The sequence below is a fragment of the Euprymna scolopes genome, chromosome 32 (genome assembly GCF_053919585.1).
Source record: "Euprymna scolopes isolate OS-2025 chromosome 32, ASM5391958v1, whole genome shotgun sequence".
NCBI classification, from domain to species: domain Eukaryota; kingdom Metazoa; phylum Mollusca; class Cephalopoda; order Sepiida; family Sepiolidae; genus Euprymna; species Euprymna scolopes.
Genome location: NC_136513.1, coordinates 91,361,660 through 91,384,794, shown reverse-complemented (window position 1 = coordinate 91,384,794; position 23,135 = coordinate 91,361,660). Strand labels below are relative to the sequence as shown.

Sequence of the window (23,135 nt, the reverse complement as noted above, 5' to 3'; positions counted from 1 at the left end):
ATCGTTTCGGAAATCCGTGCTTTTTATTGTGGCATACATGAAGTTATGTAGAACAATTATATATAGTTTTTTTGGTAAGCACGGTCTCCTCATCAGCAAATTTAGGAGGATTTTTATTGAATTTAAAAGACACCATAAATAAACCTAGCATTAAAAGTAAGGCAGATGAATCTTTTAGTTTTTCTTTTTTTGAAATCAGGAACTGTGTTTAAAGTAGTCATTTAGATGTTTGCTATAGCTTTTTGTTTTATATATATATATATATATATATATATATATATATATATATATATATATATATTCAGACTGCAGTAAAACCCCAATTACTTACCTGAGCTAATTGCTTCATTTCTTGAACAGTAAACAGTGAATTGTACGTTTGCTCAGCTCTGCGTTGTAATACACCAATGAATTTCTTTGGCTACAATGAAAAAAAAAAAGTTCCGTTTGCAAAATTGTTAAATAAAAATCAGAAATTTATCCATTTTTAATCTTTTCATAAAATTTGTTAATATCTCTATATATAAAAGCGAAAATGTATGTATGTATGCATGTGTGTATGTTTGGATGTCTGCTAAAACCTTTCGACAGACGCGACGAAAATTCACAAACTCGATATCACATCGAAGCTCCATCCTTTGCTCGAAAAATATCAAAAAATTGGCCAAAAATGTTAACTTTTTCACCTCGAACAAAAACGGTCCTCTCGTGACAATGACCGATTCTACGCATGCGTCAGATGACGTCGTGACCTGATTTACTTTAAATAGTTGAAAAACCAAATAAATTTCATGTACGTCGCGTTAGCTCAGTTGGTTAAGACCTTCATTCATTATTGAAACGTTTTGGGTTCAAATCGTGGTGTGAGATGTTTTTTGGTTTTAAATTTAAATATTAAACCAGTGTTATCTAAGCCATTTTTCACGTAACGTTCGTTTTTCTGCTTTTTTTTTTTTACTTTGCTTATTCTTATCGACACCCAAAAACACCCGATTTTTTAAATTTTAATATCGAAACAGGCTTATTTAAGCCATTTTTCACGTGTTCGTTTTTCTGTTTTCATTGTTCGCTTGCCTTACGTTAGTTTTTTTTTTTGTGTTTTTTTTTAATTGTTTGATCGCCGCGTAGCGGGGAAAACAGAAACTGGCTTCCGCAACTTGACGTTGTCGCACCTGCTAATTTCGGTTTATAAACGTCAACTTAACACGCTTATCAATTCATCTGTTCCCGTGGTCGAGATGGTTAGGTCGCAGGGTTTTTTTTTTCCATTTCTTTTCCACCTCCACGTCAAACGTTCGGGGTTCAAGCCTACCTTTATACTAAAACTATTTTTTTTCTTTTACACCTCCAAACAACCAGCCAACGTTTTTTTTTTTTTTAACAGGGTTGTTTTAATCTACCCTCACCCCCTCCACCCCACCAACACACACCTCCAAACACCCGGGCAACGCCGGGTACCCCCGCAAGTATAAATATAAAAGCGAAAATGTTTGTGTGTGTGTGTGTGTGTGTGTGTGTGCGTTTTCGTGTATGTCTAAGAAAGGCTTTTTTCCGAGAACCGATCGGTCGCCTCACAACTTCTTAAAACTTTTTATATTGCGCCTAAATCATAATATCTACGAGTTAACAACCGGGATCGCCTGTCTATTTAATTTGCCCAACTTTGAAAAGATAAATATTCAACAATTTTCGATCACCGCATGCGCATTAAGCTTTTTCATATAAAAAAAAGAAGCGAACAGACTCTTGGTAAATAAAACACTGTCCCCGCACTCAAAGTTAACGTCATTAACTTATCAAAAATGGGTACCTGCCGTTAAATGTCGCACGTTTTTTTTTCATACTATTATCTTCAAACTGCGCGTCAAGGCTTCGGGTTTTTTTTAAAACAAACACCCGGGACACCCGACCAACGATTTTTCTTTCCATTTACCCAAAAACACACACATCTACAAACACCTGGGCAACGTCAGGTACCCACCGCTAGTTTTATATAAAAACTATATTTCCCTTTTACTTCGTCCTAAAAAAAGATAAACATTCATAACTTACATATCTTTTTTATAATCTAAATAATTGACGATTATTAGGAGCCTAGGCAATGTCAGGTAGCCCTGCTCATTTTGTAAACGTGACTATTGCAAATTTATAGACACTTATAAAGTGGTAGGATTCATTTTGTTATAAAAAGCAATTTAACAATAAAGTTTAAATTAGCTTTTTTTTGTAATAAGACACGACACGTGTTTATATATACATATAAATTTTTATGTATTTTTATATCCTATATTATATTTCTTATGAGTTTGTGTGTTTGCATGTGGCTATGTATTTTTACAAAATAAAAACTGCTCGAAATCTTAAAATAACTAAAAAAATAAGATGAGAAAAACTTCAGGCTTTACCGTCATGCCGACACTTTCAAAGTGACACAACGCTTTTCATTTTACTAAAAATTTCATATATATATGTTTTGAGAAAAAATAGAAAAACCGAATGAAATTATTAAAATAATCAACGTTTCGTCCTTATTTCAGAGGATATCTGCAGGATATTGAAGTAAAAATGCAAGAAAAGAAAAAGTCATAGATCGTACGAAAAAGAGAACAGTTTTTGAATCCTACCCATGTCGGGAAGGACAAACATATGTGTGCGTATGGGAAGGTTGGGTTGTTCGATGTCTATATATACACTTTTAAAACTGCGTTAAAATAAATATGTACATTTTTTTTTCTTTTGTTTTTTTTTTCCTCCTGTAAACTTATTCATTTTGTTGAAATATTTAAGGAAAAACGATTAGCCAGGATCTGTTTTGATATTTAGTTCTTTGATTATTATTTTCCCTATGCTAGGGGCTAAATGGTAGAAGCCCCTATTTTTCTAGACATACTCCTCATCAGATCAGAAACCGATCTGAGTTTCAAAGTACATAGAAAGACCACACACAAAAACGATTCTATTAATTACTACTTGCACCACAATGATAAAATAAAAACTGGCATGATTATTGGTTTTTTCTTGCGTGCCTTTAGAATATGCAGTCCCCAATATCTTAATGATGAATTTCAATATATTACGAATGTTTTAAGAAAACTACAGTACCCATCCTATTTCATTTCTTACGCAAAGAAAAAAGCTACGAAAATACACTATAACATAAACACACAGAAAAATAAAACAAATACCTCACTATTAAACAGACATCTTTTCATTCCCACCCACACCAAAATACAAAAATCTACGACACTCTTAATAGACTTGGTTTTCACTTGATACAAACAACTTCGACAACAATAAAACAGACATTAAAAACTACCAAGCACTCTTGCAAAACCCTCACATCCGACGCCGGTATATATTCCATCCCATGTAACAACTGTCAACAAGCGTACATAGGTGAAACACAGCGAAAATTGAAATTAAGACTTTACGAACACAGAAGAGATATAAGGAATGGTAATGCCCTAAATGTACTCTTTTGCCATTGTGCAGAACACGATCACTCGTTTAATTTAGATCATGCGAAAATTATTAAATAGTTGATAGATAGAGCTAAAAGAAGACTTTTAGAATCAGCACTAATATTAAATACTAATACTATTACGCAAAGAAAAGGCTTCTACCATTTAGCCCCTAGCATAGGGAAAATAACAATCAAAGAACAAAATATCAAAACAGATCCTGGCTAACCGTTTTTTCTTAAATATTTCAACAAAATGAATAAGTTTACAGGAGGAAAAAAAAAAAAAAAAAAGAAAATGTACATATTTATTTAACGCATTTTTAAAAGTGTATATATAGACATTGAACAACCCAACCTTCCCATACGCACACATATGTTTGTCCTTCGCAACATGGGTAGGATTCAAAAACTGTTCTCTTTTTCGTATGATCTATGACTTTTTCTTTTCTTGCATTTTTACTTCAATATCCTGAAGATGTCCTCTGAAATAAGGACGAAACGTTGATTATTTTAATAATTTTATTTGGTTTTTCTATTTTTCTCAAAACATAACGTCAACCACCGCTGGTATTTTTATATTTTTTATACACACACACATATATATATATATATATATATATATATATATTACTATAAATTATTTCCTATAATAATTATTAAATACCTACAGACACTAGTGTTTCATCCTTTCAGGAATCATCAGTGCAGGATGTTACGATTAATGCTGGTTGGGAAATTTGAACCCCGCAACAGAAGCCATCTCTGGCTTCTTTAGCAATGACCTAATCCATTTGGCTACCGTTAACCACGAGAAATACTGTTGACATTTAAACATTTATTTTTTAAATGCTTTTTAATGTCTGTCAGAATGATCTAATCATTATTTGATGATCTGTGCACATATATATATAAGTCTTTTTGTCTGTCTGTTCCACTTTTTCTCAGAAATTACTTGGCCGATCTGATTAAAATCTTGTATGAACTTTTCTTATGATAAGGTGCGGTGAACTAAGTGATATGGTATCCGTTCAATACATAGAGATTAATAGGGATTCGTATTTAATACAAAAATGAGCCCAAATTTAATCATAATCATCAATTTGGCATAAAGTACTTATTCTTAGTCAACAGGCTATAACTTTTGCCTGTTTTTTGCAGGCAAAATGTTAAGTATACATATATATTTTGTGTTTATACATACATATGTACTTGCTGTTTATATATACATATATATTTTTGTGTTTATACATACATCTTGGCCTTTTGGTCAAGATCAAAGTGTAGTATCTGTTGTTCAGATGCTGCAAGCTATGACTAGCTATGACTAGCAAAGACCAGATGTGGGGGCAACCCCACATGCCTGACCATTAACCAGCTCCCAATTCCCGCCTCTCGGGAGCTGGTCCCTTTTTTCCCTTCCCCCTCCCTTCACTCCTCACATTAAAAATCGGCCTTGTGCCTAATTTGCTCGGTGGGGGAGCAAATAAATACCATCTGTTCTTCAGATGCTGCACTTCCATTTCTTGTTCTCTTTCGGTGGAGGAGCAGTCCTTCACGACTGAGACAATTTTTATTTTTGTACCTTTTCTCCACGTTAAAAAACGACCCTGGTGTCTAACTCTGTCCCGTGAGGAGGCATAGTAAATAGGTACATATATACTTGCTGAAATTTACACAAACTTTGTTCTTGAACTTTTCGCTACTTTTTTACATTTGTCATTTATCTGGATTCATTCAGCATTTCTCCAATTCAGAAAATAACTTTTCTGTTAAGATTTATTGGCAATACAGGGTGATCCCCCCCTCCCCCCAAACAAGTGCCATCCATGGAATCGATAATAAATTCACAATTCTTTCAGCAATCCAACCATATTATGTTTGATCAACCATCCATGGGTCATTAATTTTCAATAAAACTGTTGAATGAAATTCTGTGGGTAGGATATTTATTTTATACTAGCAGGCCACTCGGCATTGCCCGGTCATAAAGTATGCTTAACTATGATATTTTAATTAATGCAGATTTCATGTTTATTATGAGAGAACCTATACTTTATTGATTACTAGCTGTCCCGACCATATGTTGCTGTGGCTCAGTTTGTTTAAATGGCCTTTCCACAAAAAAAAACAAAAAAAACAACAAAATTGAAGATATAAATAAGGAGGAGTTAGTGTAGCAAACTGTTTTTTTTTTTCATTATGAAAAAATATCCTTAGAGAGAGTGAGAGTTGGGAAAAATTTTTATATATATATATATATATATATTATACTATTATATATATACTAGCATGGGTGCCCCGCGTTGCCTGGGTGTTTGGAGGTGTGTGTTGAGCAAAAAAAACAAAAAAAGTGGTAGTAGGAAGGCAGGCTCGAACTTGTACCGTGAAGGAAGAAAAGAATGTGAAAAAAACGTGACGTCTTTGCTGTTACAACTACCGCCAAACCGGAAGTGACGTAGGTTTAAATTAAGGCTAGACAATCGAAAAGGAGAGGATGACTCAAAAATATCAGCGAAAAAAGCGACCCCCCCATCCCCTGTAGAACACTGCCCAGTTGAAGGTGAAGAAATTAATGTTTTTAGCCAATTTTTCGGTATTTGTCGTCTGAGGGGTCGAGCTTCAAAACGATACTGATCTTGTGAAAATCCGTCGCCTCTGTCGAAAGTTTTAGGCAGACATGCAAACATACATGGATTTATATATTTGTAGCTCAAATTTTCGACCCAAACCGATTGAAAAGCTTGCCCCATCTCTGAATACCCTTTATGTAAAATTTCAAATGTTTAGACCAGAAATTGTCTGAGTAATTTGGTAGAGACCGCAAAGGTCAATTTTTTTTTAACTTTGACCCCTATTATGACCCCTTACATTTATTGTTTTGGGCTCAAATCAAGTCATTAAGTTAGATTCATGTCCAAGGAACCTACATCTCAAATTTCAAGTGTTTATACCCAAAATTGGTGGAGGAGTTTGGTAGAGTTCAATATATCAAGTTTGAATTTTGTAGATCAAAAATTGACAAAGTAGTTTAGTAGAGACCATTCCTCAGACAGACAGACAAGGACCCTTTATATATATATATATATATATAGACTACATTATATTATATTCTTACTTGTGTCAGTGTGGTCAAACAGAAGTTCCATATGATATATTTCCTAAACAATCCTTTTTATTATTGTGTGTTTAACTTTAATTTAAATGTACGTATGGAGACCATTGTTAGTGAGAGAAATTGAAATGAATTTAAAATGACATATTTTTTTGGCTTCAGTTTTAGTTAATAAAATAATAATCTATTTTACAAACCCCTGATCGACCGCTCATTCCGGAGCCGTGCTGTGAACGTCGGAAATCAAGCAAACCAAATTCATCGGAATACGTTTCTTTCATGCTGCAGAAGGAGAAGACAAGCAATCAAAATTAAAATATTATCGACCACAAGAGGTATTATAAAAAAAAAAGCAAAAAAAAAAAAAAACAGAGTCTATCCATACATAAAGAAAATGGATCTGGGTTTACTTTCGGCAGCTGCATAACTCTTGCTTACTTTTATCTTGTTCTTTAGGCCTCATATTCCAGGAGCAACGTTTCTGACAAAGAGGGAAAATTGCTGCTTTCCAAGTCAGAATCTATTCCATCTAACACTTATCAATGGCAAATTTTTGATCTTGAAGTAGTATTTTTGTTTTTCTAGCTCTTTACATCAAGTCTGGCTTGGATTCTCTATTTACACAGATGCAGCGGGCAGCACAACACATAGCTTTGCTATACCTCACTCCCTATCACAAATGGTTACATTTCCAACCTGTTTCCCTGACTAGCAAGAACAACATCACTTCTAGATCTGATTCTTACCACAGTTCCCGATGACTGTATAACAAATGCTGACAGCCCACTCGCGAATGCTGATCATGATGTGATAATGGTCGAAATCACTCTAAACTCTAGACCCAAAACTGAAGAGCCAGTGCTCAAAACAACAAGATATTATAAAAAGGCTGACTGGGAAGCCATCAGAGATCTTATCAGAGATGCCCCATGGGGAAATATTTTTTCTCTTCCTGCTGAACAGTGCGCAAATGAGACTACTGAATGGTTCAAAACAGCAGTTGAAGCACATGTTCCCATGCGGAAATTATATAGCAAGCCCCACTCTCCCCAATGGTTTACTTCTACTTGCGCAACTGCCATTGCTCAAAGGCAGCATGCATACCGCAGATTTAACCGACATAAGTCCAGTTCAAACAAACAGAAGTATATAGAAGCTAGAAGTAACGTTAAGAAAGAAATAGCGACAGCTAAGAGAGAATTTACTGAAACCACTAAAAAACGCATTGAAGCACAAAAATTAGGAACTCGTGACTTCTGGAAAATCTACAACAGTGTAGTAAATAATGGGCAATCAACAATTCCCCCACTAACCAACAATCACGAGGTTGTTTGCTCAGCAACTGACAAGGCTAATATGCTTGCCAGCCGGTTTGCCTCAAACTCCACACTGGACCCTTCCAACCACTCCCTGCCTGACTTTCCTTTGCGGACAGACGCCACGCTAGACGATCTAAAAATCACCCCTGCTCAGGTGCATGCCATCATAAAAAACCTTAACACTTAAAAAGCATGTGAACCCGATCTCATCCCAGCTGTGCTATTAAAAAAGTGCTCAGCCAAAGTAGCTCCAGGTCTCTCCAAACTCTACAACAAATGCCTTAATGAATCTTGCTTTCCGAGCTGTTGGAAAACTGCTTCTGTGGTACCAGTATTCAAGAAGTCTGGTGAAAGAACTGACCTATCAAATTATCGCCCCATTAGCCTCCTCCCACTTTTTGCCAAAATATTAGAGACCATAATTAACCATGCTCTAGTCCGTCACCTTACAGATGCTAAACTTCTGACTGACAAACAATATGGATTTAGACAAGCCCGTTCCACAGCAGACATCCTCACTGTAATCTCTGAACGTATATACCATTCACTGGACAAAGTGGGGGAAGGCAGAGCAGTAGCTCTAGATATATCTAAGGCTTTTGACAGGATATGGCATGAGGTCTCCTCAGGAAAATTAGATCATACAGTATCACTGGTAGAATACTTAACATAATTAAATCCTTCTTGGATAAGAGAAAAATCCAGGTTGTCCTCGACGGTCGTGCATCTAAACAATATGATATAAATGCAGGAGTGCCTCAGGGGTCTATCCTTGGACCTCTATTGTTCCTAATATTCATTAATGACTTCCCCGACAAAACTGCCTCTGAGATGGGTATATATTCTGATGACACCACACTCTATAACAGGCATGACAGGAAAACAAATGAACACATATCTAAAGAAATGGCAGAAACACTAGAGGATGACCTTCAATCTGTAGTGAAATGGGGACAAAAATGGATGGTCACATTCAATGCTGCCAAAACTAAACTGGTTTCCTTCAATAATTACAAGAAACCTTCTCTGCCACCAATAGCAATGGCCAGTGACTCTTTATCTAAGAGTACATCTTTCAAACTGCTTAGCCTAACATTCACAGGAAACATGAGTTGGAACAATTACATTGAAGGCATTGCCAGGGCCGCTGCGAAGAAGGTAGGCTCTCTCTACCGTGCTTGAAAACTACTAACACCCGAAAGTATCCTGTACCTCTATAAGGCCACCATTCGCTCATGTATGGAGTATTGCTGTCACATTTGGGCTGGTGCATCTGCTGCTAGTCTCTCGCTCCTAGACAAGGTTCAAAAGAGAGTCGCCAATCTGATAGGCCCTGAACTGGCATCTAAGCTTCAGGCTCTGTCCCATCGATGAAATGTTGCATCCCTCTGCCTGTTCTACAAGTATTTTAATTGTGAATGCTCTGGCGAACTGCAGACACTTGTGCCCCTACGACGTAGACACCCTTGACAAACCCGACAGGCAGCTAAATCCCACCCCCACACAGTAGAGATCCATAGATGTAAAAGATCTTTCTATTCCTGTAATTTCTTCCCCAGAACCGCTAGACTCTGGAATTCCACTCCAGGTCCCTGCTTCCCCAACTGTACTGACATGCAGAAGTTCAAGTGTAACGTGAACCGACATCTTGCTGCCCAAATCCCAACATAGTGCCCCAGCAGTTTCTGCCCCTGATAGTAGCCCCCTACACCAACGTGCCTTGTTTGGGGTGAAAATGTAATTAAAAAAAAAAGAAAAAGAAGTGACTTCATGCCTATTCTGGAACGATTTCCATAAAAAAAGAAAAAGCTGTATCAACTTTATTTACATTTTAATAGAACAACAAACAACAAAAAGTAAAGAGAGGTTAATGTAGTTTGCTTCAAGCATTGTTTAATGTGTATATAAAATGGGAATAATTTAAAGAAGGCAATACAATGCAGAGGTGTAACGGATAAACACGAACAATGTGGATCCATTACAGTTTTGTATTGTATTTCCTTCTTTAAATTTTTCTTTCATATATTATAGGAAGAGTTCAAAAGACCAAGAGGAGTATTGTTTTATTTTATCCGTATGTGTGTGGACTTGCAAATAAATTAATTCATGCGAATGTGTATAAGCTGTTGCTATGTTATTGTACAGAAAAAGGGGCAATAATAGGATAATCAATTGAAATCAGGAATTGGAAAAATTGAAAATTTTTTTTTTGGGGGGGGGTATCAGAAAATTTTATGTCTAATTTCTGATGGCAAAAACGATACTTAAATTATCTTTTTTGATTTTGTTTCAAGCAAATTAAAGTAAATCTTGTAGTAATAATAAAATAATAAATATTCATTGATTTTAAATTTCCAGTAAAATTAAAATCTATAGATCACCCCCAACATATTTTTATGTTTGAAAAAAAAAATATGCACATTCAATGCGTTTTTATAGTAATCGGGACAAAATAACGATTTTATATTTAAATATTTAGAGATTTATAAAAAATCCGAATTGTTAATTGTATCAGAATCATGAAAATTATTGGTATCATCGTATAACTAAGCATCACCAAAAGAAACAACAAAGTTTATTGGAACATAATATACCAACTTTATTGACATCAACAAAAAGTATGTGTATGTGTATATGTGCTTTGCTATTGTTACCTGTACTTCATGCATGTGCATATGTATGTATACATGTATGTGTGTGCGTGCATGTATGCTTTGCTATTGTTACCTGTACTTTATGCATGTGCATATGTATGTGTACATGTATGTGTGTGTATATGTGCTTTGCTATTGTTACCTGTACTTTATGTATGTGCATATGTATGTGTCCATGTATGTGTATGTGTGTGTATATGTGCTTTGCTATTGTTTCCTGTACTTTATGTATGTGCATATGTATGTGTCCATGTATGTGTATGTGTGTGTATATGTGCTTTGCTATTGTTTCCTGTACTTTATGTATGTGCATATGTATGTGTCCATGTATGTGTATGTGTGTGTATATGTGCTTTGCTATTGTTTCCTGTACTTTATGTATGTGCATATGTATGTGTCCATGTATGTGTATGTGTGTGTATATGTGCTTTGCTATTGTTACCTGTACTTCATGCATGTGCATATGTATGTGTACATGTATGTGTATGTATATGTGCTTTACTATTGTTTCCTGTACTTTATGCATATTTATGTGTCCATGTATGTGTATGTGTGTGTATATGTACTTTGCTATTGTTACCTGTACTTTATGCATGTGCATATGTATGTATACATGTATGTGTATGTGTGTGCATGCATGTATGTGTGTATGTGCTTTGCTATTGTTACCTGTACTTCATGCGTGTCTGTATGTATGTATATACACAAACATGACAGAAAAGAATAGACACTAAGATAAATATTTTTGCCAAGATAATTATATGCTAATTTATATTTAAGATAAGAATAGTGCTGGCATAACTTAGAGTATCTCATTTAAATTGCATCTAACAACACTGAAGCCACCAACCAAAGGACCTATTTGAATTTCTGTAAGAACGAATCATGGATTAATATGAAGGTGGTTTTAGTCAATGCAAAATATCAGGAAATCTTTCAATACCCCTTTCTACTGTTAATAGAGTAATCGTACAATTCACCAGAGAGGACAAAGAGTGCACAAAACCTCATCCAGGTCACCCCGGGCCCTCTGAAAGAATCTTGCATCTTGTGAAAAGAAATGTTAGAAAAGGACCCTCAGTGCAAAGCCTCTGACATTGTAACACAAGCTGGTATCAGTCCCAGAACAGCTGTTAGGTATCTTCACAAGCTGGATCCATGTGTACCCCTGGTTGAGAACCCCTGTTTTAGACCAATGTCATTTTCTCTGTGAAGGAAGAAACTTCAATTCTGCTAAATATGTTTCAATATTACATGAAGGACTCCTACCAATATTCTCAAGTGGTAAAATGAACCAAGTTAACTCCCTAATTATGGAAGACGGAGTTCCTTGTCATGCTGCTAGGGCAACACAACATTGGTTGAGCCAAAATAGGTTTGATAAACTTCCATGGCCAAGTCAATCCCCAGATATGAACCCAATTGAAAATCTTTGGGGCATATTAGACCGGAACCTTCACGAAAAGAATTGTTAATTGTATCAGAATCATGAAAATTATTGGTATCATCGTATAACTAAGCATCACCAAAAGAAACAACAAAGTTTATTGGAACATAATATACCAACTTTATTGACATCAACAAAAAGTATGTGTATGTGTATATGTGCTTTGCTATTGTTACCTGTACTTCATGCATGTGCATATGTATGTATACATGTATGTGTGTGCGTGCATGTATGCTTTGCTATTGTTACCTGTACTTTATGCATGTGCATATGTATGTGTACATGTATGTGTGTGTATATGTGCTTTGCTATTGTTACCTGTACTTTATGTATGTGCATATGTATGTGTCCATGTATGTGTATGTGTGTGTATATGTGCTTTGCTATTGTTTCCTGTACTTTATGTATGTGCATATGTATGTGTCCATGTATGTGTATGTGTGTGTATATGTGCTTTGCTATTGTTTCCTGTACTTTATGTATGTGCATATGTATGTGTCCATGTATGTGTATGTGTGTGTATATGTGCTTTGCTATTGTTTCCTGTACTTTATGTATGTGCATATGTATGTGTCCATGTATGTGTATGTGTGTGTATATGTGCTTTGCTATTGTTACCTGTACTTCATGCATGTGCATATGTATGTGTACATGTATGTGTATGTATATGTGCTTTACTATTGTTTCCTGTACTTTATGCATATTTATGTGTCCATGTATGTGTATGTGTGTGTATATGTACTTTGCTATTGTTACCTGTACTTTATGCATGTGCATATGTATGTATACATGTATGTGTATGTGTGTGCATGCATGTATGTGTGTATGTGCTTTGCTATTGTTACCTGTACTTCATGCGTGTCTGTATGTATGTATATACACAAACATGACAGAAAAGAATAGACACTAAGATAAATATTTTTGCCAAGATAATTATATGCTAATTTATATTTAAGATAAGAATAGTGCTGGCATAACTTAGAGTATCTCATTTAAATTGCATCTAACAACACTGAAGCCACCAACCAAAGGACCTATTTGAATTTCTGTAAGAACGAATCATGGATTAATATGAAGGTGGTTTTAGTCAATGCAAAATATCAGGAAATCTTTCAATACCCCTTTCTACTGTTAATAGAGTAATCGTACAATTCACCAGAGAGGACAAAGAGTGCACAAAACCTCATCCAGGTCACCCCGGGCCCTCTGAAAGAATCTTGCATCTTGTGAAAAGAAATGTTAGAAAAGGACCCTCAGTGCAAAGCCTCTGACATTGTAACACAAGCTGGTATCAGTCCCAGAACAGCTGTTAGGTATCTTCACAAGCTGGGCTACTATGGTAGAGCTGCGAGAAGGAAACCTTTTCTTCATCCTGCCAACATCCAGAAAAAATTAGGCTCATGAGATGGTGGAGAGACCTATAACCCTTTAGACCAGTGGGTCTCAACCTTTTTTTTACTCATAGACCTCTTTTCCCTTTTTTTTTTATCTTGGTGGACTCCTTCATAACTATTGGTCATAAGACAATCTTCTATTTTTACTCATATAAATTTTGAGGTTTTAATAATCAAAGAAATATTATATAATTAAGCTTTATTTTTAAATGAAAACTAATTTAATGCAAATAAAGTATTCGACAATAACTATAACAATAATGATTAGTTTTGTTATGTTTTGCCTGTAGACCCCCAGAAATATTCCATGGACCCCTAGGATCCATGTGTACCCCTGGTTGAGAACCCCTGTTTTAGACCAATGTCATTTTCTCTGTGAAGGAAGAAACATCAATTCTGCTAAATATGTTTCAATATTACATGAAGGACTCCTACCAATATTCTCAAGTGGTAAAATGAACCAAGTTAACTCCCTATTTATGGAAGACGGAGTTCCTTGTCATGCTGCTAGGGCAACACAACATTGGTTGAGCCAAAATAGGTTTGATAAACTTCCATGGCCAAGTCAATCCCCAGATATGAACCCAATTGAAAATCTTTGGGGCATATTAGACCGGAACCTTCGCGAAAAGAAAAAGAAGCCATCTTCTAAATCTGAACTTTTAGCATTTTTGGGTCAAATATGGCAAGAAATTTTTCAAGATGATACTCGTCAACTGATTCAATGCCATGCCTTGAAGCATCCTATCATTAAAAACAGCAAAGGGAATGTCAACCAAGTATTAGTTATCAAATTTGTGACCATTTATTTTTTCTTTTGTTCTATAAATTATATGTTCATTGAAATAAACTGTTTCTACGGGTGTTTATATTTTTTCTGTCATGTCTGTGTATGTGTGTGTGTGTGTGTATGTATATGTATATATGCGTATGTGTACGTATTTATCTATGTGTATGTATTTATGCATGTGTGTGTGTGTATGTATGCACATGTGTGTGTGTACATGTATTTATGCGTATGCGTATGCCCCTACTATTGTTACCTGTACTTCATAATGGCCACCACATCTTCTGCATCCTCCTTGTTTGCTTCCTCCCTGAGTTCCACTCTGGCTCGTGCTTCTGTGAGACGAATGAGCGATTCCAATTGTCTCGTTGTGATGGGCGTGGAGTCTTGAGTTTGATGTTGACGACGCAAATCCAAATAGAATTTCTAAATAATAAATAAAAACAAAACGCTAAAAGTTTTGCTATTCATTTCGTTTTGTTTGTATTTCACAGCATGTGAAATGATTCGGAAATATTTAAGCAGTTCTAGGGATTGTTCATGAGATGAAAAATGTTTTTATTTATTTTCCTTCCACTACATCAATATGTGGCAGAAGGCCATCTTCCTCAAGGTGACAATCTGTCTAGAACAAAAATACCAGTAAACAAATCTATTAACAAATCTTTTGGACATCACTGCTTGTTAAAACGACACAATTAAATGAAAAGATAAAGAGAGAAAAAAACAATAACGAGTTGACAGTTTTCAACCCATCATTCAGTTCAAGTCGCATCTCGGCCAGTTAGTTCTGTATTATTACAGCTTTTCTGGGATAAGTACAGTGCTGAAACCCTGCCAATAATTTCTATCAGGTTTTTTTTCTAAGACACTAACCCTCATAGTAAAGAAACCACAATCATGGCAAGTGTTCGTCTGAGCTCCAATCTACAGTCCCACCTCGCCAAACTTTCAGAAAAAAAACACTTGACTACTACAATCACTATCAAAAATTTCCCCCATTTTCTATCTCTGCCTAAATACAGCTTCCATGAATAAAACTTCTTTCTTAGAACTGCCTGCCTGTGGAACATTTTTTCCTGGCTGACTACAATATGGTAGCCTTCAAGTCCAATGTAAACAAGTTCTTGTTGCGCTGTCCTCTTAAACAATCAAAATTCTACCCAATCTACACCATTAATCTACTACTACACTACCACCTTATATTCATTAATCCTTATCCTCGAGTGGCCTCTTGGGCCTTGATAAATGGTGACTTCCTTGTAAAAAAAAACAAACAAAAATTTTTTTACTATTCTGCAGCCACCACTGACTAAGGGTTCGGATCATCTGTCAACTGCAGACACCATTTTGACAGTATTAACTTTTGCCATGGCGGCGTTATTCACCCAAATAAGCACCTGGTATTCTCAAATAATCACCCATCTGATATTGACTTCAACGTTGCTTAACTTCATTTATCTTTGTCATTTTTCCCCTTATTATTATTAAGCCATGGTCATAGAACCATTAGCAATAGACAGAGGCTACTAAGCTAATTAGGGAATGCATAAAACTTAGGAATATCATGATAGCTCTAGAAGTGTAAGCCATGTTTAGTTTCAGATGGTTCGTTGTTCTAAACAAGTTTTGAGAGGTGACTGGTTTGCAGTAGACAGAACAGTTTCCGATGGTTCGTTGTTACACACAAGTCCTGAGAAGTGACTTGTTTGCAGTAGACAGTTCCACAGAGCAAAATATTCTTACCGTGTCGAGACGGAAAAAAACATGTGAAATTGCTCCAGAAAAAGTTTAATATTTATGAAGCAATTCTGGTTTCTGATTGGTTGGTAGCAAAACGCGAATTAATTCGATTCGTCAGTTCCTAGCAGCATCGTTTATAAATAGAATCGTCCAAATGTGTGGGATCATACTCCATTACACGTCCAAAATATTGCAACACAATACAAAACTTTGAAAATGTGACAGTGATACATGTTCATTCACATAATTCTGAGGCAGCATGTTCAGGACTGCAGAACACAATACGAAAGGAGATCGCCGATCCATCTCTGAGCAAACACCGATGTGATTATACAGAGGTTCTAATATAAATGTATATCAACGCAGATTTAGTCTGTTCAGCTATAGCACATAATAATTGAAAACCATAAAATGCGTGTAGGGAATATAATCGGCATCAGCCCCCACCCTTATCCCTATCTGTTGGGAAGTAAAAAAAAAAAAGAGAGAAAAGAAATATAACAAAAGAAATAGGAAATCGGGTTTATCAGTAGGCAATGGATTGAAGTTTGTTCCTTAACACAGACAAAGGAGAGCCAAGGTGCAGTTGTAATTAAGATGATGGGAATAAAAGAACCAAGGGACTGTTAAGCAAGATGTGGTAGTTATTGAATATTAACCAAAGAACTGAACAATAGAGATATGTTTAGGATTGGCAAGGGGTTTTATGACGTTTTATGATAGTGTTCAGTTAGCGACGGTTAGGAACGGTTTTTGGCAACGGTCGACGATAGTCAGAGTTGAATGAACAGTTGGAGTTTGAACTCTGAAGACGACAAATGGTGACTCAGAAGTCCCCAAGAGAGAATTGGAATCGAAACCAGGTGAGAATAGATCATGCTGAGAAGAAGGTCACTGGAACCTGATTGCAACCAGGCAGTTATCAACGGGCAACGTCACAGTTTTTGTTTGTATGCTACACAACAGTATTACACATGCACACACACATACACACGCACACACACACACACATATATACACAGACACACACACACATGTGCACCTACCCACACACACAAAATTTAACTGATTTACATTTATGTCTTGTGTTGTTTATCATGGTGCAATTAGAAAGGTGATCAAATTAGATATGTGACTTATTATTAGGGGGAGGTGGGGGGCTTACCAAAAATCAGCAACAAACCAATTCCCCTTCAAAAAAGAGGAACTAATGCCTCGGAGCAATCGGATCCATATGTCACTCCGAAAAAGAAGGATCTGATCGTTAAGATCAGTTCCTAGGATGTTGGATGTGTAGGAATAATATCTGTTATCTTGCAGATGATGGTGGATAAGTCGTAAATGACATGGCTGACAACATGGGTGTATCCAGTTTGTTCCACAGAAGTCCTTTCGCTTAGGATGTTGGCAACCTTTATGCGGTCCTTATAAATACCCAATGTCTTTCTAGAAAGAATTCTAACTATAAAAAAGAGGAAGCAATGCTTAGGAGCAATCGGAATCATATCTCACCCCGAAAAGGAAGGTTGGTTGGTTGGTTGTTTTTTGTTTTACGGCATATCAACCCTTTTTGGGTTATTTAATGCCGAATTCAAAGATTTTGAAGAAAATTTTTTTTAATAGAATATATTTGTTGTTTTCACGTCAGTTTCTATTTAACCCATAGTTGGGACCCTAACAGGTACTACCACTCCGGGTCAGAGTGGACCTGGGAGCAATGGTAATTAAAGGGTGGTTCCACACTCCCCAAAGCCCACAAGCTGGGGCCTCACCACTGGATATAGTTTAATTGAGGGACTTTTACCCTCTGCAGGGGGGCAGTCGGCGTATTCTAATGCCCCACCGACAGGGCCCGAAAAGGAAGGATCTGATGGTTAAGATCAGTTCCTAGGATGTCAGATGCATAGGAATGATTGCTAAGGATATCTTATACATGGGAATGATTGCTAAGGACATATCTATTATCTTGTAGATGATGATGACTAAGTGGTAAATAACATGGGCTGACAACATAGGTGTGTCCAGTTTGAGCCACAGAAGCACTTTAACGTAAGATGTTAGCAACCTTCACATGGTCCCTGATGACTAGAAAGATATTGGGGAAACTGATACCAACAGTAGAATCACCTGATTTATACAACTTGAATTAAGTGAGAAAACGTCATCTAAAATTAGTTTTTTTCCTGACATTTGGCAAGAAAAATTGTGCAAGGATTACTGATCATTACAGCGTTGTCAGATTGTCTGCCTAACACTAACAAAGTCCTACCCAAGCTCCGCCATTACTGATCAACATGGAATTGTTTCACCATCTGCCTAATATTCATCAACCATTATCCTAGAGTGGCATCCGGGTCTTGATCAGCAGTGACCCTCAAGTTAAAAAAAAAAAAATCATCTGAGAGTTATGAAAAGGAAGTTAAATTAATTACCTGTAATACATGGGCAGCCTCTTTTCCAATTCGTGGATGGACATATTTCCGTGCATAAGCGACATACTATAAAAAAAAAAATGCATCAGACATATTTCAATAGCAAAAGAGTCAGATACATAAAAAAAATGGAAGACTTATATGAAATCTCGGATCAAATATCTCAGATCAATTAAGTTAAGGATGCCAGAAAATGAATAAAACAAAAGAGACAACTTTGAGTCTACACCAGTTTCTTTCGGTTGACGTGCGCACACTATCAAGTCTGTTGCCAAGGTCGCTGGAAAGATGGTGGGATCCTTCTACCGCTCCAGAAGATATCTCACTACTGATGCAATTCTCTATCTATATAAAAGCCAAGTACGTCCAAGGATGGAATACTGCTGCCATATCTGGGCAGGAGCTGCTAAAAAGAGCCTATCCTGCCTTGACAGAGTACAAAATAGACTTTGTGGCTTAGTGGGGTATGCCCTTTTCTCTACCCTGCAACCTCTCTCCCACAGAAGAGACGTTGCGAGCCTATCCTTGTTTTATCGTTATTTCCATGGCAGGTGCTCGTCTGAACTCCAATCTCTGGTCCCCCCCTCGCCAATCTTTCACGAAAAACACCCGTCTAGCTGAATCCACTGTAAAAAATTTCCCCCACTCTTTATCTGTGCCTAAATCAAAACGTGGATTCCATGAACAAAGCTTCATTCTTAGAACTGCATGCCTGTGAAACTCTGTTCCATCTGCCTGCTTCCCACCTCACTACAACTTGGATGTCTTCAAGTCCAACGTTAACAAATTCCTAATGAACCGCCCCCTTAAGTAAACACTTCATCAAATCTCCACACTAACGTACTGTACTTGCAATAACCCTTATCCCTGAGTGGCTTCCGGGCCTTGATAAGTGGTGACCACTGTGTAAAAAATAAAAATAAATAAAAATAAAAAAAAATAAACAAACAGATAAAAAGCCTCAGTTGCTTTATTTTTTGTCAATTTTTAATATCGAGATACTAAATTATTCCATTTTTGTTAAAGTGTATTTTAAACAAAAGAAAAGATTTAAATAAACAAGAAATTAAAATAAATCTTTCCTCTATATTAAAAACCGATCTTGAGACGAAAACGAAACCATACAGGTTTATTAGTTTGTGCACAGGTTAACTGGAAGAAACTGATATAGATCCAAAATCGTCACTTTTATTTTGCTTATTTTTTAGGGTCCTTGAAACTTAACTGATCCGAAATCGTCACTGAGAAAATGGTTGGATTGTAATATTATGAACACCTCCTCCACTCAAAAAAAATGTTAGGAAGTGAAAAGAAAAAAAGAAGGAAAATTATAGAAAAAGAGGATTTGGTTGGTTGGTTGGTTGTTTTTGTTTTACGGCATATCAACCCTTTTCGGGTTATTTAATGCCGAATCCAAAGATTTTGAAGAAAAATTTTTTAATAGAATATATTTATTGTTTTCATGTCGGTTTCTATTTAACCCATAGTTGGGACCCTAACAGGTACTACCACTCCGGGTCAGAGTGGACCTGGGAGCAATGGTAATTAAAGGGTGGCTCCACACTCCCCAAAGCCCACAAGCTGGGACCTCACCACTGGATATAGTTTAAGGTCATATCCAGGATCCCCATTGAGGGACTTTTACCCTCTGCAGGGGGGCAGTCGGCGTATTCTAATGCCCCACCGACAGGGCCAGAAAAAGAGGAAGTAGTTGATCAACAGTATAGAAAGTGAGGTTAGTAATGGATGTTTTATTTTTTAGAGGCGGCGAACTTTTAAAAAAATTGATAACTATTTTCTTAAATTGCAGATTTGGCAACCATTAGTTATTTTGAGCTCAGCTTTGGCAATTTATCATGAGCAGTGTTTGCAAATTGCAAATCATACGATCAATTTATTGAATAATTTCATGAAATGAACCTGTCAACTGCCAACCTTACTTGTGCAATTTAACCGTATTAGATTATTTTCTTTGGGGATATGAAAAGTCTTATGTCTATGCTGATAAACCAGACAAAATAGACCACTTGAAAGGCAACATTTGACACATTATTGATGAAATACAGCATAATTTAATGTTTGGGAAAATTGGACCTCTTGATTATGTTATATATGCACAATCCAGGGCGACTTATGCCCTAAATTTTATTTTAATTTAAATCTATCAAACTCAGAGATCTGTACGGAATTTCAAACAGAATCCTTTGTTTAATCCACAGGTATAGCATGCTCTCATTCTGTCAGACATGATCCGTGACGCAGTGGATAGAATACTTGGTAAAATTCAGTTGTAATAATGACACTCTTCTGGAGGTTGAAGGTTCAATCCTCAGTACAGATGACACCTAAAATACAACTGCAAATTACTTAGGACTTCTACCCAGTCCTGGCTCATAGAATGAGAGCATGCCCCCACCTCCCCCGGGGATTAAATAAAGAATTCTGCTTGAAATTCCAAAAATATAGAAACTTAAGGGAAATTTCCTCAAGACCTGTCCGTTTATCGACCGAGTTTTAATTAAATAAGACAATTAAGTAAGAAACAAATTAATAGTAGCATATCTTTTAGAAGAAAACTAGCAGGACTACCCGGCATTTCTCAGGGTCATATAAAATGAAACAGAAGTGAAATTATGTGTGTAACATATTTATATTTAAATTTCTATCTCTCTCTCTCTCTCTCCAGCCATCTCTGTATCTTCTTCTCTTTTCTTTTCCCCCCTTTTACCATCTTTATCTGTAACTCTCTTTTTATTCTTTGTCTAATTCATTCTTGTCTCACTGTGCTGAAAAAATGTCATTCAGATACTGGAGTTACTTTTGAGCAATGCTGAACAGAACAAAACAATGGCATTCTTGATTCCGGGTTATTCTGTTCCCTCCAGCTACTTTCACAATTATACGAAGAGAAATGATGTTAATAATGAAAATAGTCCAAAGAGATAAAATATTATATCGTAATTTAACATTTATTGATTGTGTACAACGGCCAGTCAAACAAAAAGTTCTGTTACCTGGTCCCTACACTCACTTACCAAATAAAATACAGTAATATAAATAAAGACAATTTTATTGCTGCCTGACAACACCACGTAAAACAAAACCAAATATTATTAAGCAATATTAGAAAAGTTCAAAGATTTAAATCAAAGAGCCAACAATACAAACCAACAGAAGGAAGCAACGATAGAAAAAGCAAAGATTACACATGTATTAAAGACTTCTATTTAATTGAATTGTTGCTTGATCGCTTTTTTTCTTCTTTTTTTTTTTACAAGGTGGTCACCACTTATCAAGGCCCGGAAGCCACTCAGGGATAAGGGTTATTGTAAGTACAGTACGTTAGTGTGGAGATTTAATAAAGTGTCTACTTAAGGGGGGGGGGTCATCAGGAATTTGTTTACATTGGACTTGAAGACATCCAGGTTGTAGTCAGGTGGGAAGCAGGCAGACAGAACAGAGTTCCACAGGCGTGCAGTTCTAAGAAAGAAGCTTTGTTCATGGAATCTACGTTTTGATTTAGGGATAGATAAAGAGTTTTTGACAGTGGATTCAGCTAGACGGCAATAACACACGGGTGCGCATTTGCCCATGTGCGTCTCTGTTTAAAGTTTGTTCATTCTTTTATTGATATTGGTAATATTACAAAAAGACGTAAAGTGAGTTGGGCTTTTCTTATATATAAAGCTAAATGCCGCTAAAATGAAGGTGTGTGTGTGTGTGTGTGTCTCCTTTTTACCTTTCTGAAGAGTGGAGCAGGAATAAAATCCATTGGTTCTTTGATTATTAACCGTTCTTGTAGACTCTGATGTTTTTCTTCCTGCAAAGAAAAATAATAAAAGGTAATCTTGTTATCTACATTTATTCGTATCTCAAATATTTGTTGCAGGAAGAGAAATCCTATTTCAGGCACCTAAATTATTAATGAAACTAAAAATTATGAAAATCGTCATCATAATCATAACAACAACAAAATTCAGTTTAATGTTTGTCTTAAATAATTAGCAAATATTGGACAGCTTTTTAGAAATTGACTTCCAAACTTATCTCTGACCAGGTTTTTATTTATTCCTTTTTTCTATCAAGTCCATTTTTGTTGCCTTCCATATTTTCCTTGGCCTTCCCTTGTGACATCTTAACTCTTCTATATCCACTGACCAATGAACTCTTATTCTTTCAACATGGCTATATAATAGAAATATACTTTTCTGCACAAATCTCTCTATTTAATCTTCCTCTGAGGTCATCAGATCTAAACCTGCCTATAAGACTCACATTATACATCCATTGTATCATTTGCATATCATTTCTATCCTACTAATGTATCCACTTTGCTTGAGAGTTTTATGGTTAACCTAAATAATTATCTTTTTAAAATTTCAACATTATTGTGGAAAGAGGGGAAGCTGAAATAATATTTATTAAAAAAAAAATACTCCTCAAGATTGTGTGTGTAGAAAGTGCTAAATAGTTTCCAAATAAATTCATAATTTGAATTGAGAAATTTAAAGTCAGTTTAAATGACTTTCTACACAACAGTTTAAATACTTCCAAATTCCTTTTAAATCTTGAGAAGTCATGAAATAATGCAACATGGTTATTCAACAACAAAGTTTGATTTGCCAGCTTCAATGCTATTTAAGTCTGACTTTGAAAATTCGGCAAGATAACCTCAGAGGAAATGAGGATTGAGGACATGCGTTGCACGGAGAGAAATGATAGGTTTAGATCTGATGACCTCAGAGGAAGATTGCAAAAGTTTAAAATTGTTGACTGTTTTTCTG

The 23,135-nt window shown here is 36.0% G+C and overlaps 1 protein-coding gene across 1 annotated transcript in view; it reads right to left on the bottom strand.

Annotated features, from left to right (window-relative positions):
• LOC145256488 (DNA helicase MCM8-like) overlaps positions 1-23,135 on the bottom strand; it is a 129,888-nt gene that overhangs the window by 3,163 nt on the left and 103,590 nt on the right. Inside the window, exons 24-28 of the mRNA XM_080115434.1 lie at positions 22,091-22,171; positions 18,352-18,417; positions 14,433-14,602; positions 6,773-6,857; positions 332-421 (exon numbers count right to left, since the gene is read on the bottom strand). Of these exons, the coding sequence (XP_079971560.1) occupies positions 332-421; positions 6,773-6,857; positions 14,433-14,602; positions 18,352-18,417; positions 22,091-22,171 (492 nt within the window). The remainder of the gene's footprint in view (positions 1-331; positions 422-6,772; positions 6,858-14,432; positions 14,603-18,351; positions 18,418-22,090; positions 22,172-23,135) is intronic.